The following is a 17894-nucleotide window of genomic DNA, read 5'->3' as shown; positions in this document are numbered from 1 at the left end:
AGCCCCAGTCCAAAGTACATGCTGGGCTCTCAGGAATGTGGCCCAGCCCAAACTCTGTGCTGGGCCACTCTCGAAAATCATCTTCACCATTGAAAAGCCGCAGACAGCTCTCCCTAAGTATATACTAATTCTATAAATATTCTTTTAAATCTTATAAAGAAGCTTGTACCGTATAAAAGGCTCCCAAATGTGACCTGAGTTTGAATTATATCTAATACCTAGGCCGAAACCGCAGTTTATGGGAAACAGGAACAATGGGTTTCTAGAGTCAGCTATGCCTGTCACAGTCACAGTGTTCAGCTTAGGCCAGCAGAGTTCCTTTAGGTTGTTCTTGTGCTGCATGGCAAAAGGGGGAGGAAAATGGGGGGGTCTACGGCTCCCGAACACGTCCTAGCGGTCTCGAGGTCCACGGCCCTCCCTGATCCCTAACGCTCAGTGGGCCTCCGTGGCCGGCTCCCAACAGAGGAGTGCTTGTTGTGTTTAGGTATGGCAGCCAACCGAATAAAAAAGGTTATTATTTTATGCAGGTGCTTATGCCCGTTTTTTATTTCCACCTCCCTCACTCTCTTTAGTAACTTACGTTGACGAAGATGAAAATGAAATACTTGAATTATCATCAAATAAAACATTCTTCGTCATGCTAAAGATTCCGGAGGAGTGTGTTACGGAGCAGGAGTTGCCTCACCTGCTCACTCAAAGGGTAAGGATGTCTGATGCATTGTTTACTGAATTCTTAGCATTAGAATGTGAGTTTTGCTAGAATAATTGGCACAGAGCTATAGAGTAAGTCACTCAATCTCAGATTCTTTGACTGGATTTTTGGCAGAAAATGATGTTTATAAACGTATTTTCTGCAGTACAAAGCCAGATGGGAGAGTCCTGGCCTCCAGCTGCATGTATCTCGGAGGACAGTGTTTTATTCACTTACTCTGAACTTATATTTGATTCAACATATAGTATTCATTGAGAATCTATGATGTTCTAAGACAACACGCCAAGTACCAGGATCATGTTGTCTGTGCCTTCAATGGGCTCCTAGTCCAAGTACAGGAAGTGTCAACATCCTATATTAAAAATATAGTTATACAACAGTGTGATGTGTTCTGTTATTAAGTACAGTGTGTTTTACAACTACAAAGGAGGGGCACCTGAGGGGCGGGAGGCAGGGAAGATACTCAGGATGAGTTTTGAAAAAGATAAGAATGTTCTAGATAATTGTGCTTGAGACATCTGGGGATCTGCAAAGTAGTATACAGTGGCCTTCACATGCTGTGTGGTGAGGACTTGCAGAGATGAGGTTGAAGAGGAAGGCAGAGGCCGGGTCCTGCTGCTTTTCGTGCTCGTGCATAAAGCACTGAAAGGTCTTATCAGCAGATTGACACAGCTGGTTTTTCATTTTAGCTTTTCTGTGTGGTGGTGGAGAAAGACTGGAGGAAGAAATCAGGAGCTATTGCAGTAGTTCAGGCAAGAAAGGAGGGAGGCTTGACCTAGGGCAGTGTCAGAGAATAAGGACGATTTGAGTGAGATTTTAGAGGTATTCTCACTCAACAAGACTCAGTGGTGGGGAGGGAGAGTGTGACTCCAGACGCTGGTTGGGTGATTGGGCAGTTGGATGGCAGTGTCCCTTCATGGGGCGAAAGTGCAGGAGAAGGAGCCTTCTGTGCTGTCTGGGGGTTCTGTAGCCAGATCATGAGGGTTTGTTGGGGCAGTCCTGATCATCCTTTCAAAGACAGAGCGGATCACAGCCAGAACCAGAAGACTTTTTGATCAGCCAGTCAGTCATTAGATATTTCTTTGAAGATTCCATCTAGGTCACTTCAGAGTCAGTTTCTGGGTAAACTAGATGCATGAGATGTGATTGCTGCTTTTATCGCAGGGGTTTGTATTCTGCAATGATTACTCCAGGCTTCTTTCTCGTTCTCCTTCTCTTCCTTGTTTATATTTTATCTGCAATTCTCTTTCCTCTGTTTCTTCTACCTGTTTCCCAGAGCAAGATGCCAACTAAGAAGCTTCTTGCTACTTTCCTCTTGGTTGCTGTTTTGTTTTGTTGTTTTGTTTTCTTGAATCATGGTCTCACTCTGTCGCCCAGGCTGGAGTGCAGTGGATGCTCATGGCTCACCACAGCCTCCAACTCCTGGACTCAGGTGATCCTTCCACCTTAGCCTCCCAGGTACCTGGGACTATAGGCATGTGCCATCATGCCTGGCTAATTGTTTTGATTTTTTTGTAGAGATGAGGTCTTGCTATGTCGTCCAGGCTGGTCTCAAACTCCTGGGCTCAAGCAATCCTCCCGACTCGGCTTCCTAAGTGCTAGGATTATAGGCATAGCCACCGTGCTGGCCTTGGTTGCTTTTTTAATGGAGAAGTTTTGCATTTGCTGAGCAGAAGTGAAATGAGTCAGCATCCATACATGTCACCTATTGCAGGTTGAGCTCTATGTCAAAGGGAAACGGATGTTTCCACCTTAGAACCATATCTCTTGCACAGAGTCAGACACAAACAGATTCTTCAGATATTTTTTAACTCATCACTGTCTAGTGGCAAAGGAACAAGGACTGACAGTGATACCCAGGGCAAGCTAGGCCACAGGTCGCTTTGAGCATTTCCTCCCTGATAAATAGAAATAGCTGTACTTTTTTGTTTACTTCACAGGTGCCAATGAGATTGCATATAAAGAGCTTTGAAAAACGTTCTTCTGCTACAGGTGCAAGTGAAATTACATGTAAAGAACTTTGAAAAACATTAAAAATAATTTACAAATGCTAAAAGTAAGGCACAGTGAGGTGTGAGACTTCTGCCCCTCGTTTCCCAACAAAATATGCCCAGGAACAAAAATTGGCAACTTAAGAAATTGCTGTCTTACTGTCAGGTCGATAACCCCTTTCTCCTATTAGGTCAACTTCCAGAAGTTTCTAGATAGAGAAGGTAAATGGGAGTAGGCTTTTGTGTAGGAAAAAACTGTTTTTCTCTATACTCACACTCAATGCAGAACCAAAAACACATTTGTGTGACCAGATGTGTGGAGATTTTTTCCACATCAACCAATTCTCTGATACCAACTGGGTCTCAATTTGGACACGATCTACCTAGAGTTAGGTGCAGACCCCAAAGATTAAGGAAGGGCTCAGCCCTACAAGACTGTCGCCACTCCAGATGCCAATCACAAGTTCAGGTTGTCACCAACCAGTTATAAATCAGAGATTTTCACAATCCCCTCCTTGGGTTCAGTTGTTTGCTAGAAGAGCTCACAGAATTTAGGGAAACACATTTACCAGTTCCTTATCAAGGATATTACAAGGGACGCAGATGAACAGTCAGATGAAGAGGTACATAGGGCAGGAATGTGGAGGGAGGGGTGTGGAGCATCCATGCCCTGTCCAGGTGTGCCACCCTCTCGGTATGTAGATGTGTTCAGCAACCCAGGAGCTCTCCAAACCCTGTCTTCTGGGGATTTTTATGGAGGCTTAATCACACACGATAATGGATTATTAACTCACTGTTCGGTCTGTCTCTGCTCCCTGGAGGATAGGGTTGGAGCTGAAACTTCCAAGCTCCTAACCGTGGCTTTGTCTTTCTGGTAATCAGCCCCTGTCCAGGAGCCCACCAAGAGATACCTCATCAGAACAAAAGACACTCCTATAACCCAGGGAACTCCAAGGAATATAGGAGCAGCTCTGAGTCTGGACTGTGAGGTAAAGACCAGATATTAGAAAGAAAGATGGCCCAACACCCTTATCACTCAGGAAATAACAAGAGTTTTAGGAGTTCTGTGCCAGGAACGAGGGGCAGAGACTAAGCAGTAGACATATTTTTATTACATTACAGTATCAAAACTTTATGCCTTTTCCCTTGCTTTTCTAAACACTGTTTTTCTAGCCCTTGTCATATGTCACTGTCAGACTCTTCTTTTTCTCTCGGAGTTGGGGTCATTACTGTGCTTAAGCCAGCCTTTTAGTTGTGTGGTGCATCACCACAACCTGTGTGTGGCTTAGGTGTTAAAGAAGCTGATCTCTAATAAGACACTGTGTCAGACTCTGGAATCAGCTCACTGGGTTCCACGCTCAGTTTGTGCCAAATCTCATAAGGACAATGTAGACACTAGAACAGAAGGTGAGGAGGTCCCCTTTTCACTTCTTTTGTACCAAAGTGGACAGTGTGACTAACAGCTCCTAAAATGTAAATATGTTCTAAATATGGCAGGGAACCGTGTCCCGAAAAGAATCTTAGAGTGAACACTCAAAGTGATCTGGTCTGCCTTAACTTTTTAATTTAAAATTTTTTCTGAGAGCCTACAATATGCAAAGCATTGTACTAGGCCCTAAAAATGAATAAAGGAAAAAAGGAAGAGAAGGAACAAAGAAGATTGGGAGGAAGTCTAGACAGCATCTCTGCCATAGGAGGCTCGATCTGAAAGGGAAAGATATTATTATGATTATGATTATTTGAAAAAAATTGCCCTATATAGTATTTTCATCTTCCTCCCTGTCATCTGAGCACCCCTATGGAAGCTACTTTTGTTGTTTCTGAGTTTTCTAAATGATTATCAGCAAGTGGCAACATCCTGTTCACTGGGGCTCAAGAATGATATGATGATCTGGTTGTTTTTTCCCAAAGTTCTTAGCACTTTATGCTTCTTCTTGATATTTTGAAGGAGACACTTTCCTTCATTGCTTTATCCTAACTAGGTAGTATGATAAGATGAGAAGAAACTGGGTTTTAGTGTCTGTAACACCAATAAATTTTGGCTTCACTATTTACTAGCAGAGTGACCAGAGGACAGGTTTCTTAACATTTTTTTAATCAATAAAAAGGTGTGTGTGTGTGTGTGTGTGTGTGTGTGTGTGTGTGTGACACACACACACACAGAGAGAGAGAGAGAGAGAGAGAGAGAGAGAGAGAGAGAGAGAAAGGTCTCACTCCGTCTTCCAGATTGGAGTACAGTGGCATGATCATGGCTCACCATAGCCTTGACTTGACTTCCTAGACTCAGGGTGATCCTTCCACTTCAGCCTCCTGAGTAGCTGGGATTGCAGGCATGTACCATCAAGCCTAGCCTCCCCCTACCCCACTCCCCCAATCCTCCCCAAAAAGCCAGGGGGAGATAAATTAATGCCTGTTGTGTTGGGTTTTGATAAATATCACAACAATATTAGAAAATTAGAGGAGCACAGATAGTGACACTTTTATCTATTTCACTCTGCCTTTGAGAGATTGAGTTGTACCTGTTGAATTAAGTGCAAGTCTTGTGGAAGCACTGCCTCCTTGAAATTCCATTCGGGATTGGGCGGGAGACAAGATGAGTCCCCATGGGGCACTGCTGCTTTTCGTAGGTTCTGCTGCCTGTTAATGGATAAAGTAATGAGGGCACTAAACCATATGGTGTGCTGACTTCAGCACAGGGTGCTGTTGGATGCTGGTGAGATTTCCAGAGCAAGGCCAGGACTGAGGCTTCAGGCTGGCAGGAGTGGATCTGGTGGTGTCTCAGATGCCTGGTCATGGGCTCACTCCAGCCTCAGAGCTGGGGACATATTGGGGATTATAACCAGGTTCCGGTGCAGTCCCCTTGATTTATGCCACAACTAATCTGGTAAAGGACAAGGTGTTTAACATAAATTCAATGTAATATATTCAGCCACAGGTTCTTGAGTAACTACTAGGCTAGAATTCATATTTCCGAAACGACTAATCAAAGTCTGGGAAAAGGCATTTGCTACAAAATGCCAACAATCAGTATCCAGAATATACAACTAACCATTTCAGATAGATAAGAGAAAGACAACCCAAGAAAAAGAGAGGAAAGTAACGTGAAATTCAGAAATGAGAAGTTCCAGAGAGTTAATAAACATAGGTAAGCAAGATAGTGCAGATTAAAACAACTTAAAGCATTATTTTGTATCCCTCAGGTTGACAAAAATTTAAGTCTGGTAAGCCTAAGCACTGGCAAGGATGTAGAAAATGGATACATGTACATTGCCAGGAGGAGAGAAGGGAGAGCTGTTTTAAGTTGGAGGTGCTACTCTTGGACCCAGCAATTCCATGTATATGAGGGGGAACCCCTAAAAACAGAATTTACCTCTAAAGTTGTGTATTTAGTCTTTCATGTTTAACCTTCAGTCACCTTCAGTGTACTCTCCATTTGATGCAGTACACCTGTTGAGATGCTTTTGATCAGTTTCTGAACTCATCAGTTTTGATGCCTTTTAGTGCTTCTGCTGTTTTTTGTTTCACCTCTTCCACATCAGCAAAATGTTTCACTTTGAGGACTTTTTTCCATTGGGGAAACAATAAAAAAAAGTATCTTGGGGGCAAGATTGGGTGACTAAGAAGGGTGGGGTAAGAGGATCATGCCATTGTTGGTCAAAAACTACTGAACACTCAGCACAGTGTGGGCAGGTGTGCTCAGAAAGCACCCATCATGAACTGAGCAAATGCATTAAAATAATCTCCAAAAAAGAATTTCCTGAAGCTGAATGCAGCCTCTCACAACAATGTCAGCTGGCACACTGATGCTGGTGGATTACTAGAGCGCTTATGTGGCAGGAGAAGCCTGTACAACAAGGAGCCCGTCCTCCAAAAGATAATTCCTTTGTTTGGAGTACCCCCTCATATACCAAAAGGAAACTTTTAAATGTACAAGAAGAGCTGCACAGAGACATTCAGGGATGATTAGTTCAGCACAGGTTATAATGGGAGGAATCAGAAACAGTGTATATGATCGTCAGCGAGGAATGGATGTGCTGGAGTAATCTTTTGATGGAGCCTGTGCAGGATTAGATGAATGCTCTGCATCGAGATGTATCTCATGGGTAAATCCCAAGTGTAACTTTTAGTTGAAAAAGCAAGTCTTAGGAGATCATGTAGAATAATAATGTATTTGAACAAAAACACAAATTTATATTGTGAGTACATAAGGAAGTAGTAATTTATAAAATATGCAAGGAAAGGTTACACATCAGCTTCAGGATGATGGTTAGTACTAGGGGATGGAAGAAGTGAAAATGGAATAGTGTGTAGAAGTCGCTTTAGCCTTATTTTTTTCTTAAAATAAAGGGCTGAACTCATAGCAAAATGTGAAGATATGAAACCTAGGTAGTGAAAACACAGTTGTCATTAATTTTTATGGTGTTTTCAATAATTCATGCATAAAATAGAGCCTTCATATCTTTGCAATTTCCCACTCTGTCCAGGGGGATGTGATAGACCTGTGGCTTAGCATGACTGCTAAGCTCTGGAGAAAGAAATTAGCCCTTGGTCACTGATGTCCCAGGTGCTGAGTGGCTTGTGCAGCCCTTTCGGGGTCTACTGTGTGGGCTCCAGCTGCTGACCACTCTTGCCACAAAGGCCACAAGGTGTCAGTGCAACTTTATGGAAAAGTCCCAGCCAAGTCATTGCTCCTTATAAGTGCAGTGCTTTTGAATTAGTATTAACTTGAGTTTTGTTTTTTGGTAGACTCAGACCTTCCTATGACTTGGTCCATAGCCTCTAGATAAGTTGATTCCTAGCTAGAGTGGAATATCCTTTGCTTTGTCAGATGATGTATAATGTGATCTATCAGTAATGCATGTTATTGTTTTATTTGCTTCTGTTTGTTTTAGCTCACAGATGTGTACAGTTCATCACCCTCTCTGAGTCGTTATTTTACTTCCGTTGAAAAAGTGGACTTCAGGTAAGGGAGCATGGAACATTACATTTTGACATCTTTCTCTGGAAAGAGACTGTCCCCTTCATCATTTACCTAGCAAAGCTTCCCTGAGCTCAGAGCATGAAGAAGCATTAACAGAATCATGGAGTGTCATGCTGGGAGGGTCTCTGAGACCAAATGGCTCAACTCCCTTATTTTACAAGTGACCAAAAGGAAGCCCAGATTAATTATGTGATTCAACCAAGGTCACACAGAAGCGAGGAACAGCCAGTGCCAAGTAAATCATTCCTGTTTAATAGTGGAGGCTCAAATAAACTGAAGGTAGAAATAGAAATAGATCTCAGATAATGCTGTCATGTAAATGATATCATCTGTGTCCTGGCTTTTGCTTTTGAGGAGCACAAGTAATTTAGAAGTATATTCTCCTTATTTAATATTGAAAGCATAAAGACATAAGCTTCAGGAAATGTTTCCCTTCTGCCTCCTCTTTTCTCTATTCCCACCACAAGTAACGAACGCTATTCCCTTCCACGGCTTTAATGGCTGTCAGCAGTTAGGTGTGATTGTATCTGATTGCATATGTGTTTATATATGTATGTGTGTCTATATGTGCATATATATGCATACACTATAGATACCATATATGCATAATACGTACACACAGATATATTTTTTTCTTTTTCTTTTTGAGTCGGAGTCTCACTCTATCACCCAGGCTGGAGGCCAGTGGCATGCTCCTGGCTACCACAGCCTTGACCTGCTGGGCTCAGGCGATCCTTCTGCCTCATCCTTCCAAGTAGCTGGAACTACAGGCATGTGCTACCATGCTCAGCTAATTTTTTGATTTATTGTAGTGACAAGGTCTCACCAAGTTGCCCAGGCTGGTCTCGAATCCCTGGGCTCAGGCAGTCCTCTTGCTTCAGCCTCCCAAAGTGCTGGGATTACAGACTTGAGCCACCACACCTGGTCTTATTTTTCTTTTAAAAATTTCTCCCCAATAATTCATATTCTTGAGATGTAGACATTAGGGGGTGTGTGTGTGTGTGTGTGTGTGTGTGTGTGTGTGTGTGTAGGTATTGGTTTAATATCCTTTTATATCATTGGGACTATTGGAGATGATTTAAACAAGATTTACATCAAAGTTTTATTATCCACTCTTCCCGAGATGTCTCTGAAATATGACCATCACAAGCTAGATTACATTGAGATTCCCGTCTCAAACCAGAAATTCTTCAAACATGATATTAGCAGTCGTGGGAGGGGAAGAACATCAAGCAGGTGATAGTCCCACAGCATAAGACCAAACAGTCCTGAAGTCTGCAAACAGCTGCAGTGGCAGGCTGCCTTTCTGCTCCTCCTTTATAGACTCCTAATGCACCGTGTCCACTTATGGTGACATCTTTGACATCACTCATTTTTTTTTTTTAAGTTGGAGTCTCACCCTGTCACCCAGGCTGGAGTGCAATGGCACACTCACGGCCACCGCAACCTTGGCCTGTTGGGCTCAGGTGATCCTTCCGCCTCAGTTTCCAAGTACCTGGAACTACAGGTGTGCACCGCCCTACCCGGCTAATTTTTGAATTTATGGTAGAGATGAGGTCTCGCTAAGTTGCCCAGGCTGGTCTCGAACTCATGGACTCAGGCAATCCTCTCGCCATGGCCTCCCAAAGTGCTGGGATTATAGACATGAGCCACTGCGCTCAGCCTCTACATCACTCATTTTAATCAGGAACCACTGGTACTAAAATGCCCATAGAAAACGGAGAAATGCATAATCTGACCTAACACGCTTTCCTCCATGCCCTTGCCTCACCTTGCAATTTAAAGACTAAGACAGAATTGAGAGAAGAAAAGTCCTAAGAACGGTTAGGGTCTTTCCAAGAACTGGTCCTCTGTTGCGGGCCTAGAGGAGCTGGGATTATATAACAGGGGTGGGGGTAGATGTTGGGAAAAACCCATCAGCAAACTGAGTAAAAAGTGGCTAGAAATCCGGCCTACTTAACATTAGAGAATCTGGTTTTAGAAATTAGTTGAAAAACTTTTTCAAGAAAGAAATTCTTTTTGGAAGAAAAAATTTTGAAGAAAGAAATTCTCTTTGGAAAATATTTTTATTTTATTTAAAGAATCCCAGGCAGTGTTTCTGAAATGTTGAATTAAGAAACAAAAGTCATTGCTTCCCCAAGGATGCTGCTGCATGTGGGCGAGAGACAGCCAGATCCCTAGCACATGACTCTGTGTCTACCGGGGGAGCCTGACCTCAGTCCTTGACTGATCCAACAGGACTCTGGAAAAGTGCCCTTTGGTTTACTGGCTGCTAGACCCACTCCAGTGGTAGACAGTTGGGACAAAACCCACAGGATGTACTACTCTCCCGAACATTTTCCTTCTGCCCTGAAAATTCAGCTTTATGTAAATATACCCAGTGACTTGACATGGTGAGTATGATCGGCTAGCCAGGCAGGGTGAGGTGGCCGGATTTTCTCATTCGGCTTCTAACCTGGTCTCAGCTGAAGAAAACCTTGGGCCCTTTTCATCAGCTGGCCCAAGGCCTTGTCCATGGGAATGCAGGGTGGCTGCCTGTCTAGGGTTGCCCATTATTAGCGATCATTAGAGGGCAGAGCTTAGAGAACAAGTAATGACACCTGCAAAGGGTAGCTGGATTGAAGTTTGAAAGTGTGTTTTTCATCCTGCCTGTACTGGCATCCTTGAAACTGAATTTCTTTCAGAGTCCTGACTCTATACTATTCATTTGATCCACAGGGATTGGCATACTTCTTGATGGTAGTCGAGTTTAAAAACTAAACTGTAGGGCAGGCTCGGTGGCTCAACCTGTAATCTCAGCACTTTGTGAGGCCGAGGCAAGTGGATTGCCTGAGCCCGTGGGTTCAAGACCAGCCCTGGCAACTTGGTGAGACCTTGTCTCTACAATAAATCAAAAATCAGCCGGGCCTGGTAGTAAATGCCAGTAGTTTTGGCTACTTGGAAGGCTGAGGCGGAGGGATCGCTGGCGCCCAACAGGTCAATGCTGGGGTGGCCATGAGTGTGCCACTGCATTCCAGTCTGGGCGACAAGAGTGAGACTCCAACTCAAACAAACAAACAAACAACAAAAAAACACTCAATTGTCAGCCATGTTGTAAGTTGCAAGTATTGGCCCATGTGACCTCAAGCCACAAGAGGGAGCTCTTTGCCTGTCCTTAGCAAAGTCAGAGGTCTGAATCCCTAAAGGGATTGGTGCATCTGTAAAACTTGCCTAGGGTGATAGTCTCAGATGTGGCCTCTTATTAATTATTTTATTGCTGGTTCTTAATCTAGGCTATCTTGAGCCACAGTACTAGAATAACTGTGAAAAACGAAATGTTGGGGTAGCATTTAAAGAAACAGCATAAGCTACGAATTAACTGAGGATAGCCCTATGATTGTATTTATTTTTATGGGATAAAAATAACTAACTGAGGATAGCCCTATGATATATTTATTTTAATGGGATAACTGTAACCTAGCAAGATGAAGGAAAATAGCCTTTCCTTAGATCCCATTACTGAACATTGCAAAGCTTGGTTCTCCTGCCTTAGGAGCGTCTGGAGTTGGAAATGGGACAGAAAAGTTTCTCATGTTGGAGACAAACCAGGGAAATATGATTCCTTACTGGTACACAGGCCAGTCTCTATGGGATCAGAAGTTCTGGACCCAGCCAATGGTGGAGAGCTTTTCTATAGGTTAAATAAATAACTGGTTAAACTGAATAGCTCTGACACACACTTGTGGATGGCAGCATTGAGAACATGGAGAAAGGAATGTTTAAAGAAAAAAGGGCAGACTTCCTTGGGTTGCCTTAGGACAGGGGTCGCCAACTCCCAGGCCACGGACCAATACCGGTCTGTGGCATGTTAGGAACTAGGCAGCAAGCTTCGTTTGTATTTACAGCCATTCCCCATCACTCGCATTACTGCCTGAGCTCCACTTCCTGATAGATCAGGAGTGCCATTAGGCTCTCATAGGAGTTCAAACCCTGTTGGGAACTACACATTTCAAGGGATCTAGGTTGTGCACTCCTTATAAGAATTTAATGCCTGATGATCTGAGGTGGAGCTGAAGCGGTGATGCTATATATTTCATTATATATTACAATGTAATAATAATAGAAATAAAGTACTCAATAAATGTAACGTGTTTGAATCATCCCCAAATCATTCCCCACTCAATCTGTGGAAAAATTTTCTTCCACAAAACCAGCCCCTGATGCCAAAGAGGTTGGGGACTGCTGTCTTAGTGGATGAAGGCTGAGGTTGGGACAGATGGCATGTTGATCCTGGGATCTTCCTTGACCATAACTGGGCTGCAACTCCCTCTTCAACAGCCTCTCCCAGTGGACTTCTAGTTGATGGGTACCAGATGGGAGGAGGAGGTTAGGATCACCCCACCACTTTGTGATACATCTGTGGATGAGGGTTCTTCTGGGACAGTACATCCCTCCAGGACAGAACACCATTTGCTGCTTTATACTGGAAAAACATACAGAACTTAAAAAAAAACAAAAAACAAAAAAACCAAAAAGTTCTTGCTAAAATTGATTTTGTGAGTTGCAGTGTGTCTTTGTTTCTTGTTTTAATGCCTCGGTTTGGTTTGCCTTTCAGTGGTGAAAATGCCACAGCAATCTACCACCTGCAGTTTGGGGTTCCATCAGATGATGACAACTTTATGAAGTACATGATGAGTGAGGAGTTGGTGCTGGGCCTTTTGCTACAAGATTTCCATGATCAGAACCTACCTGGTTGTGAGAATCTGGGACTCGATCCAGCATCCCTCCTGCTCTACGGTCAGTAGAACAAGTAAATAAGTCAGTTGTGATGCTCAACGAGTGACCCAGACTGGGACATCGTTTGGTTTGGTGACTTTGGTGATTTTGTTTTGTGTCAGACCATTCATTCATTCATTCATCCACTCAGCCCGTGTTGTTTCTGTATGGAGATGTTTCACTCTCTGTGGAGGTTCCGGAATCCCTGCCCTCCATAAGCAGTCCGTATAGCGGGGGGGGGGGGGGGGGGGGAATCATGGAAAAGATAGTTACACTATCTTTTATCCTTAATGTTTCCTGTTTGCAGTTCACCCACATTCTAAGGCCTGTGTTCTGTTTTACACCATCATTAGCACACTTCATGAAAACACTGGTTTCACAAGAGAAGCATTGAGGAATTTAAAATAAAGGGTATTACTAAGTTGTTGGAAGACTGTCTCAATATGGGAACCTATTTTTTTTTTTTTTCCTGTTCAAGACCACTGAGTCCATTAAGAAATTAATAGCAGGACATAAAAAGCAAATTGATTTCTTTTTGTTTAGAAAATGAAAACATATTTATTCATCTACTTTTTCATTTAAATGTTTTATTTTAAAGATGTGGGGTACAATTCAGGGTTAGTTTTACAAATGTTCATTTTGCAGGTATTCTTGTTGATACTCATCTACTTTTAAAACTAAAAGCAGAGCTGGGTGGGATGGCTCGTGCCTGTAATACCAGCAGTTTGAGAGGCTGAAGCAGGAGGATGGCTGGAGGCCTGGAGTTTAAGACCAGCCTGGGCAACCAGTGAGAACCTATTTCTACAAAAAAAAATTTTTTTTAATTGGCTAGACATGGTGTCATGCACCTGTACTCCCAGCTACTCGGAGGGCTGAGGTGGGAGGATCACTTGAGCCCAGGGGGTTGAGGCTGCAGTGAGCTGTGATCATGCCAGTGCCCTCCAGCCTGGGCAACAGAGCAAGAACTTATCTCTAACACAACAAACAAGCTGAAAAACCAAGAACAGAACAAGAAAATTGGTACCTTATTTAATAAACATAGCAAACCATCCCCCTTGTCAGATTCCGAGATTCTTCCTCGCACAAAAGAAGATTGGAAGCCCAAGTGGCTCCGAGCCTTTGAAACATCCTTCTGTGGCTTCTGTAGTGGAGCTCTGGCCTTTGCTCATGGTCTCATCTCATCGCTCACTTCGGATGCCTCACTTGGAGGCATGGTGGCTCTTGTTCATCCCATAATGCCAACAATCTGAATATTTTCTCATCCACAGTCTATCAGAAACACCTTCTGCACATTAGCAGGCACTCAGTGAGGACTAGTTGAATGAATGAAAGAGCCAACTTAGAAGTAGATGTGGTTCGCAACAGGTGCAGTAGCAGCAGCCTAGAATCAAAAGGGTGGAACAGAGGGTTACCAAGCACCACGTCTTGCCATCTAGTATGAGAAGAGGTATTTGTTATCATGACACTTGTTTCATGATGATGGGAGGGAAGGGTAGAGAACTCTTGGCCTAAGAAGTCAGAGAGTTGTTGGGAAAAAGAACAGTTCTGAAAGCTTTTTTTCTAAATGAATAAAAAGAATGGCACTCAGATGGCCAAGTTTTAGCTCACTGGAAAAGTCTCATAAATGGTTTCCTCACAGAGCATCCTGACTAAATGAAGTGTGTCTGGGGGCCAGGCAGACAATAGGCCCAACTATGGGAGTTTTGAAAAGAAAGAAGACACAAGCCTTCGGCCCCCACCTGTGTAAAGAGACCTGCATGCTAGTGGGGGTCACTGCTGTGGTGTGATGGGTCTTCATTTTCTTAGGCCCCCTCTACAAAGTTGTGTTATGCTGGGTGTGGTAGCTTAAGCCTGTAATCCCAGCACTTTGGGAGACGGAGGCGAGAGGATTGCCTGAGTCCAGGGGCTCGAGACTACCCGGGCAACTTGGTGAGCCCTTCGTCTCTACAATAAAACAAAAAATCAGCCAGGTGTAGTGGCCCGTGCCTGTGGTTCCACCTACTTGGAAGACTGAGACGGAAGGATTGCCTGAGCCCAGAAAGTCGAGGCTGCGGTAGCCGTGAGTATGCCACTACACTGCAGCCTCAGCAACAGAGTGAGACTCCAACTCAAAAAACCAAAAAAACAAAGTTGTGTTATTAGTGTTTTCCAAATGGAGGCAAGGGAGGAGGGAGGAGTGGAAGGAAAGGTTTAAGAGAAGCCGGGTTCGGTGGCTCAGCCTGTAATCCTGTGCCTTTGGGAGGCTGAGGTGAGTGGATTGCCTGAGCCTGCGGGTTCGAGACCCACCCGGGCAACTTGGCAAGACCTCCTCTCTACAATAAATCAAAAATCAGCCGAGCGTGGTTGCGCACGCCTGTAGTTCCAGCTACTTGAAAGGCTGAGGTGGAAGGATCGCCGGAGCCCAGCAGGTTGAGGCTGCGGTGGCCGGGAGCGGCCACTGCACTCCAGTCTGGGCGACTGAGTGAGACTCCAACTCAAAAAGAAAAAAAGAAAGATTTAAGAGGATTATAAGACTCCAAGGTCCATGCAGAGCAGGATAAAGGACATGCTACTCGTGAAGCCTGAAGAGAGCTCTAAAAAGACTCAGAGTCCAGTCAGAGTACATCAGAGCCATTTCCCCAGGGCCTGGGCACTGCATCAGACACGAGGGTGAGGGTGGCTGGGGGTGCAGCTGTGAGGGGAGCAAAGTTTCTGCTCTGCTGAAGCGTGTACTTTTTCTCTCAGGCGTTTCTCTGTGGGGATCTTCTGTGACCATACATCCCACTTTTCAGGGCATGAGTGTGCAGTATTTCAGCCATTTTGTGTTTTCAGGATGTGAGTTTGAGCCCCTTCTCAAATGGAAGGGTGGACAGTGACCAGTCAGGAAGTGAGGGGGGAAGAAGAGAGAGATGAAGCAGGCAAGCAGGGGGAAGGATGAGTTCAGAGGCAAACTCTAAAGACAGGGAAGATTTGTGTTGGGGGAAGCCCAGGCCCCTAGGAGGGACCCAGTGAGATCGAGTGGTAATGATCTTATTCTTCGAAGAGCAAAGATTCTTAAAATTGTTGTTTAAAATTTTTTTAGTTGTTGAAAATTCGTAAAATTGGTTCATATGCCCCCTTAGAGAATTTGAAGATTGCTGTGTACCTTCTCTCTAGAAAAAGAAAAATTGCACACACTCCTTTCCACTATACAAAATGGGACAAACAATTTCAGGGATACTGAAGATCCCCCTGAAACTAACCTGTGGTCCCTTTTGGGGTTCATATGTCTGCACTTTAGAAGCTGAATCTTATTTTTTTGAGTTGGAGTCTCACTCTGTCGCCCAAGCTGGAGTGCAGTGTCATGCTCACAGCCACCGCAGCCTCGACCTGCTGGGCTCCAGCGGTCCCTCTGCCTCAGCCTTGCAAGTAGCTGTAACTACAGGTGTGCGCTACCACACCTGGCTAATTTTTTTTTTTTTGGTTTGTTGTGAGACAGGGTCTTGCCAAGTTGCCGGTCTCGAACCCGCGGGCTGAGGCAATCCACTCACCTCGGTCTCAAAGTGCTGGGATTACAGGCTAAGCCACTGAGCCCGGCCTAGAAGCAGAATCTTAAACTAGACTATAATGTGGATTCCTGAGGCGTTTTGTGTGTATACACTTCTTATTCTCTAATCTGGAAATACAGTGATTATTTTGATCTGCCTGCCAAGCATATTTTGATGCCTTATATAAGTAAAAAACTCTTCTCAACGTGTAATTATAAAGGGATCTTAAAAATTCGTCTCCCTTTCCTATCTATGATCTTCTTCCGCTTCTGGATGGGCAGAGCCCAGGCATAAGGTAGGTAGGGAAGTCTGTTTTACAAATGTCAGAGAATAAGTCAGCAGCTGGAGCTATTTTGAACACAGATTAGTTACCTGGTAATGTATTCACATGGAAAGGGGTCAGCTGGGAGACCAAGTGGGGAAAAAAGGGCAAACAGTATTTTTGTGAGAGAAGAGCAAAAGGCTCCAGGCAGCAAGAGCAGTGAGTCTTGGTGGCATATTTTGGGGGTAAACTGAGGAGAAGCTGCGGGCATAGGCCAGGGTATGTGGGATAGAAGAACACTGTTTCTGTTGTCGATGGATCCTGCAGGAAGGTGGAGAGTTAAACCATAGAGTAGTATTTCTCCGTTGGGGCGGTTTTCCCCTCGTGGGTATTTGGTAATGTCTGGGGACATTTTTAGTTGTCACAACTGGAAGCGTCTGTGAGTTACTGGCATCTAGTGGGTATAAGCCAGGGATTCCTATACACATCCTTGAAAGCACACAGGATAGCTCTCTACAGTCAAGAATCATTCAGCCCCATGTGTCTGTCATGTTAAGGCTGGAACCCTGTTGTAGATACACAGGCTGCCTCACACAGTGTCTGCTAGGCCTCGCATGCACACTTGCACCTTAGGCCAGGTCTATACTGTTTCCTGCATCAGAGTTTCTCATGGTAATTGTACACATTTTAAACAACAGAAACCTCAGAGACATTTTTATGGTTAGATTACAAAAAAGGATAAAATGTTAAAATGTTCCTAGTATCCAAAAGCCATATTTTAAAAAATGTTATTTGTTATGAATTATACCCAAATAAATAAGCAACAAACACTAAATATTATTCATCTTTTGAAAAGTATTCAGAAGGATGTGTGTGTGTGTGTGTGTGTGTGTGTGTGTGTGTGTTTGTTTGTGTGTATGTGTATATGGACTACCGAGTAAACTTCCTCTGTTAGGAATTGTACATGGGATTTCATATTCAAACCCAGTGAAATCAAATAAAAAAGTAAGTGTTTAATATAGTGATTTTAAACATTGGTGACCTTTGTTCATCTCTGTTTCTTTTCAGAATGAAGCAGTGGCAGTCAGTCTATATCTGAAATGCTCCACCAAGTTTTGGAGTTGAAGATAAGTACCAGCAAGAACTAACGGGTGGACACTGTTCTTTCTCTACTGATTCTGCACAGTTATGAAGTCTGACTCTACACCCAGTAAAATAACTCCTGAGCGCTGCCCCAGCTGGTTCCAGTCTGTCAAAGGAAGGAAGCCAGATGGGGCAGGGGTGATAGGGTCAGCAGGTGCCCCCTGCTGTGGGAGTTCACTGCTATTCTTGAAGCACTAACTTCCACCCACATGGAGATACTTTCTCTTTAGTGCAAAGGTCGTGCTTAAATGGCAAAATTTTATTTGTGTGTGCAGGTGGGGCAAGGAGAAGCAGGTGGCCAGGAGATGGAGATTGAGCCAGTCATTTACTGAAATCCCTCTTCTCCTCCCACCATTATATTTGATCTACCTCTGAGTCAGCCTGTGAGGAAAGAGGGAACACTTTATAAGACTTAAACAGCATAGCTCTGTGTCTACTTCCCTGACCTGTACCTGGGTATCTTAACAGACTAGCCTTAGGCACATCAACCAATGTTACTGTGTGTGTGTGTGTGTGTGTGTGTGTGTGTGTGTGTGTGTGTGTG

General features: G+C 43.9%; 1 protein-coding gene across 1 annotated transcript in view; it reads left to right on the top strand.

Moving 5' to 3' along the window:
* CUNH3orf52 (chromosome unknown C3orf52 homolog) overlaps positions 1 to 17548 on the top strand; it is a 35110-nt gene extending 17562 nt beyond the window's left edge. Inside the window, 6 exon segments of the mRNA XM_021716845.1 lie at positions 573 to 700; positions 7596 to 7666; positions 12279 to 12460; positions 12562 to 12664; positions 17402 to 17457; positions 17460 to 17548. Of these exon segments, the coding sequence (XP_021572520.1) occupies positions 573 to 700; positions 7596 to 7666; positions 12279 to 12460; positions 12562 to 12664; positions 17402 to 17457; positions 17460 to 17548 (629 nt within the window).
* The last annotated feature ends 346 nt before the right edge of the window (positions 17549 to 17894 follow it).

This window comes from Carlito syrichta, unplaced genomic scaffold (assembly GCF_000164805.1).
Source record: "Carlito syrichta isolate Samal-C Ts95f unplaced genomic scaffold, Tarsius_syrichta-2.0.1 Scaffold309017, whole genome shotgun sequence".
In the NCBI taxonomy this organism is placed as follows: Eukaryota; Metazoa; Chordata; class Mammalia; order Primates; family Tarsiidae; genus Carlito; species Carlito syrichta.
This window is presented reverse-complemented; position numbering and strand designations above follow the sequence as displayed.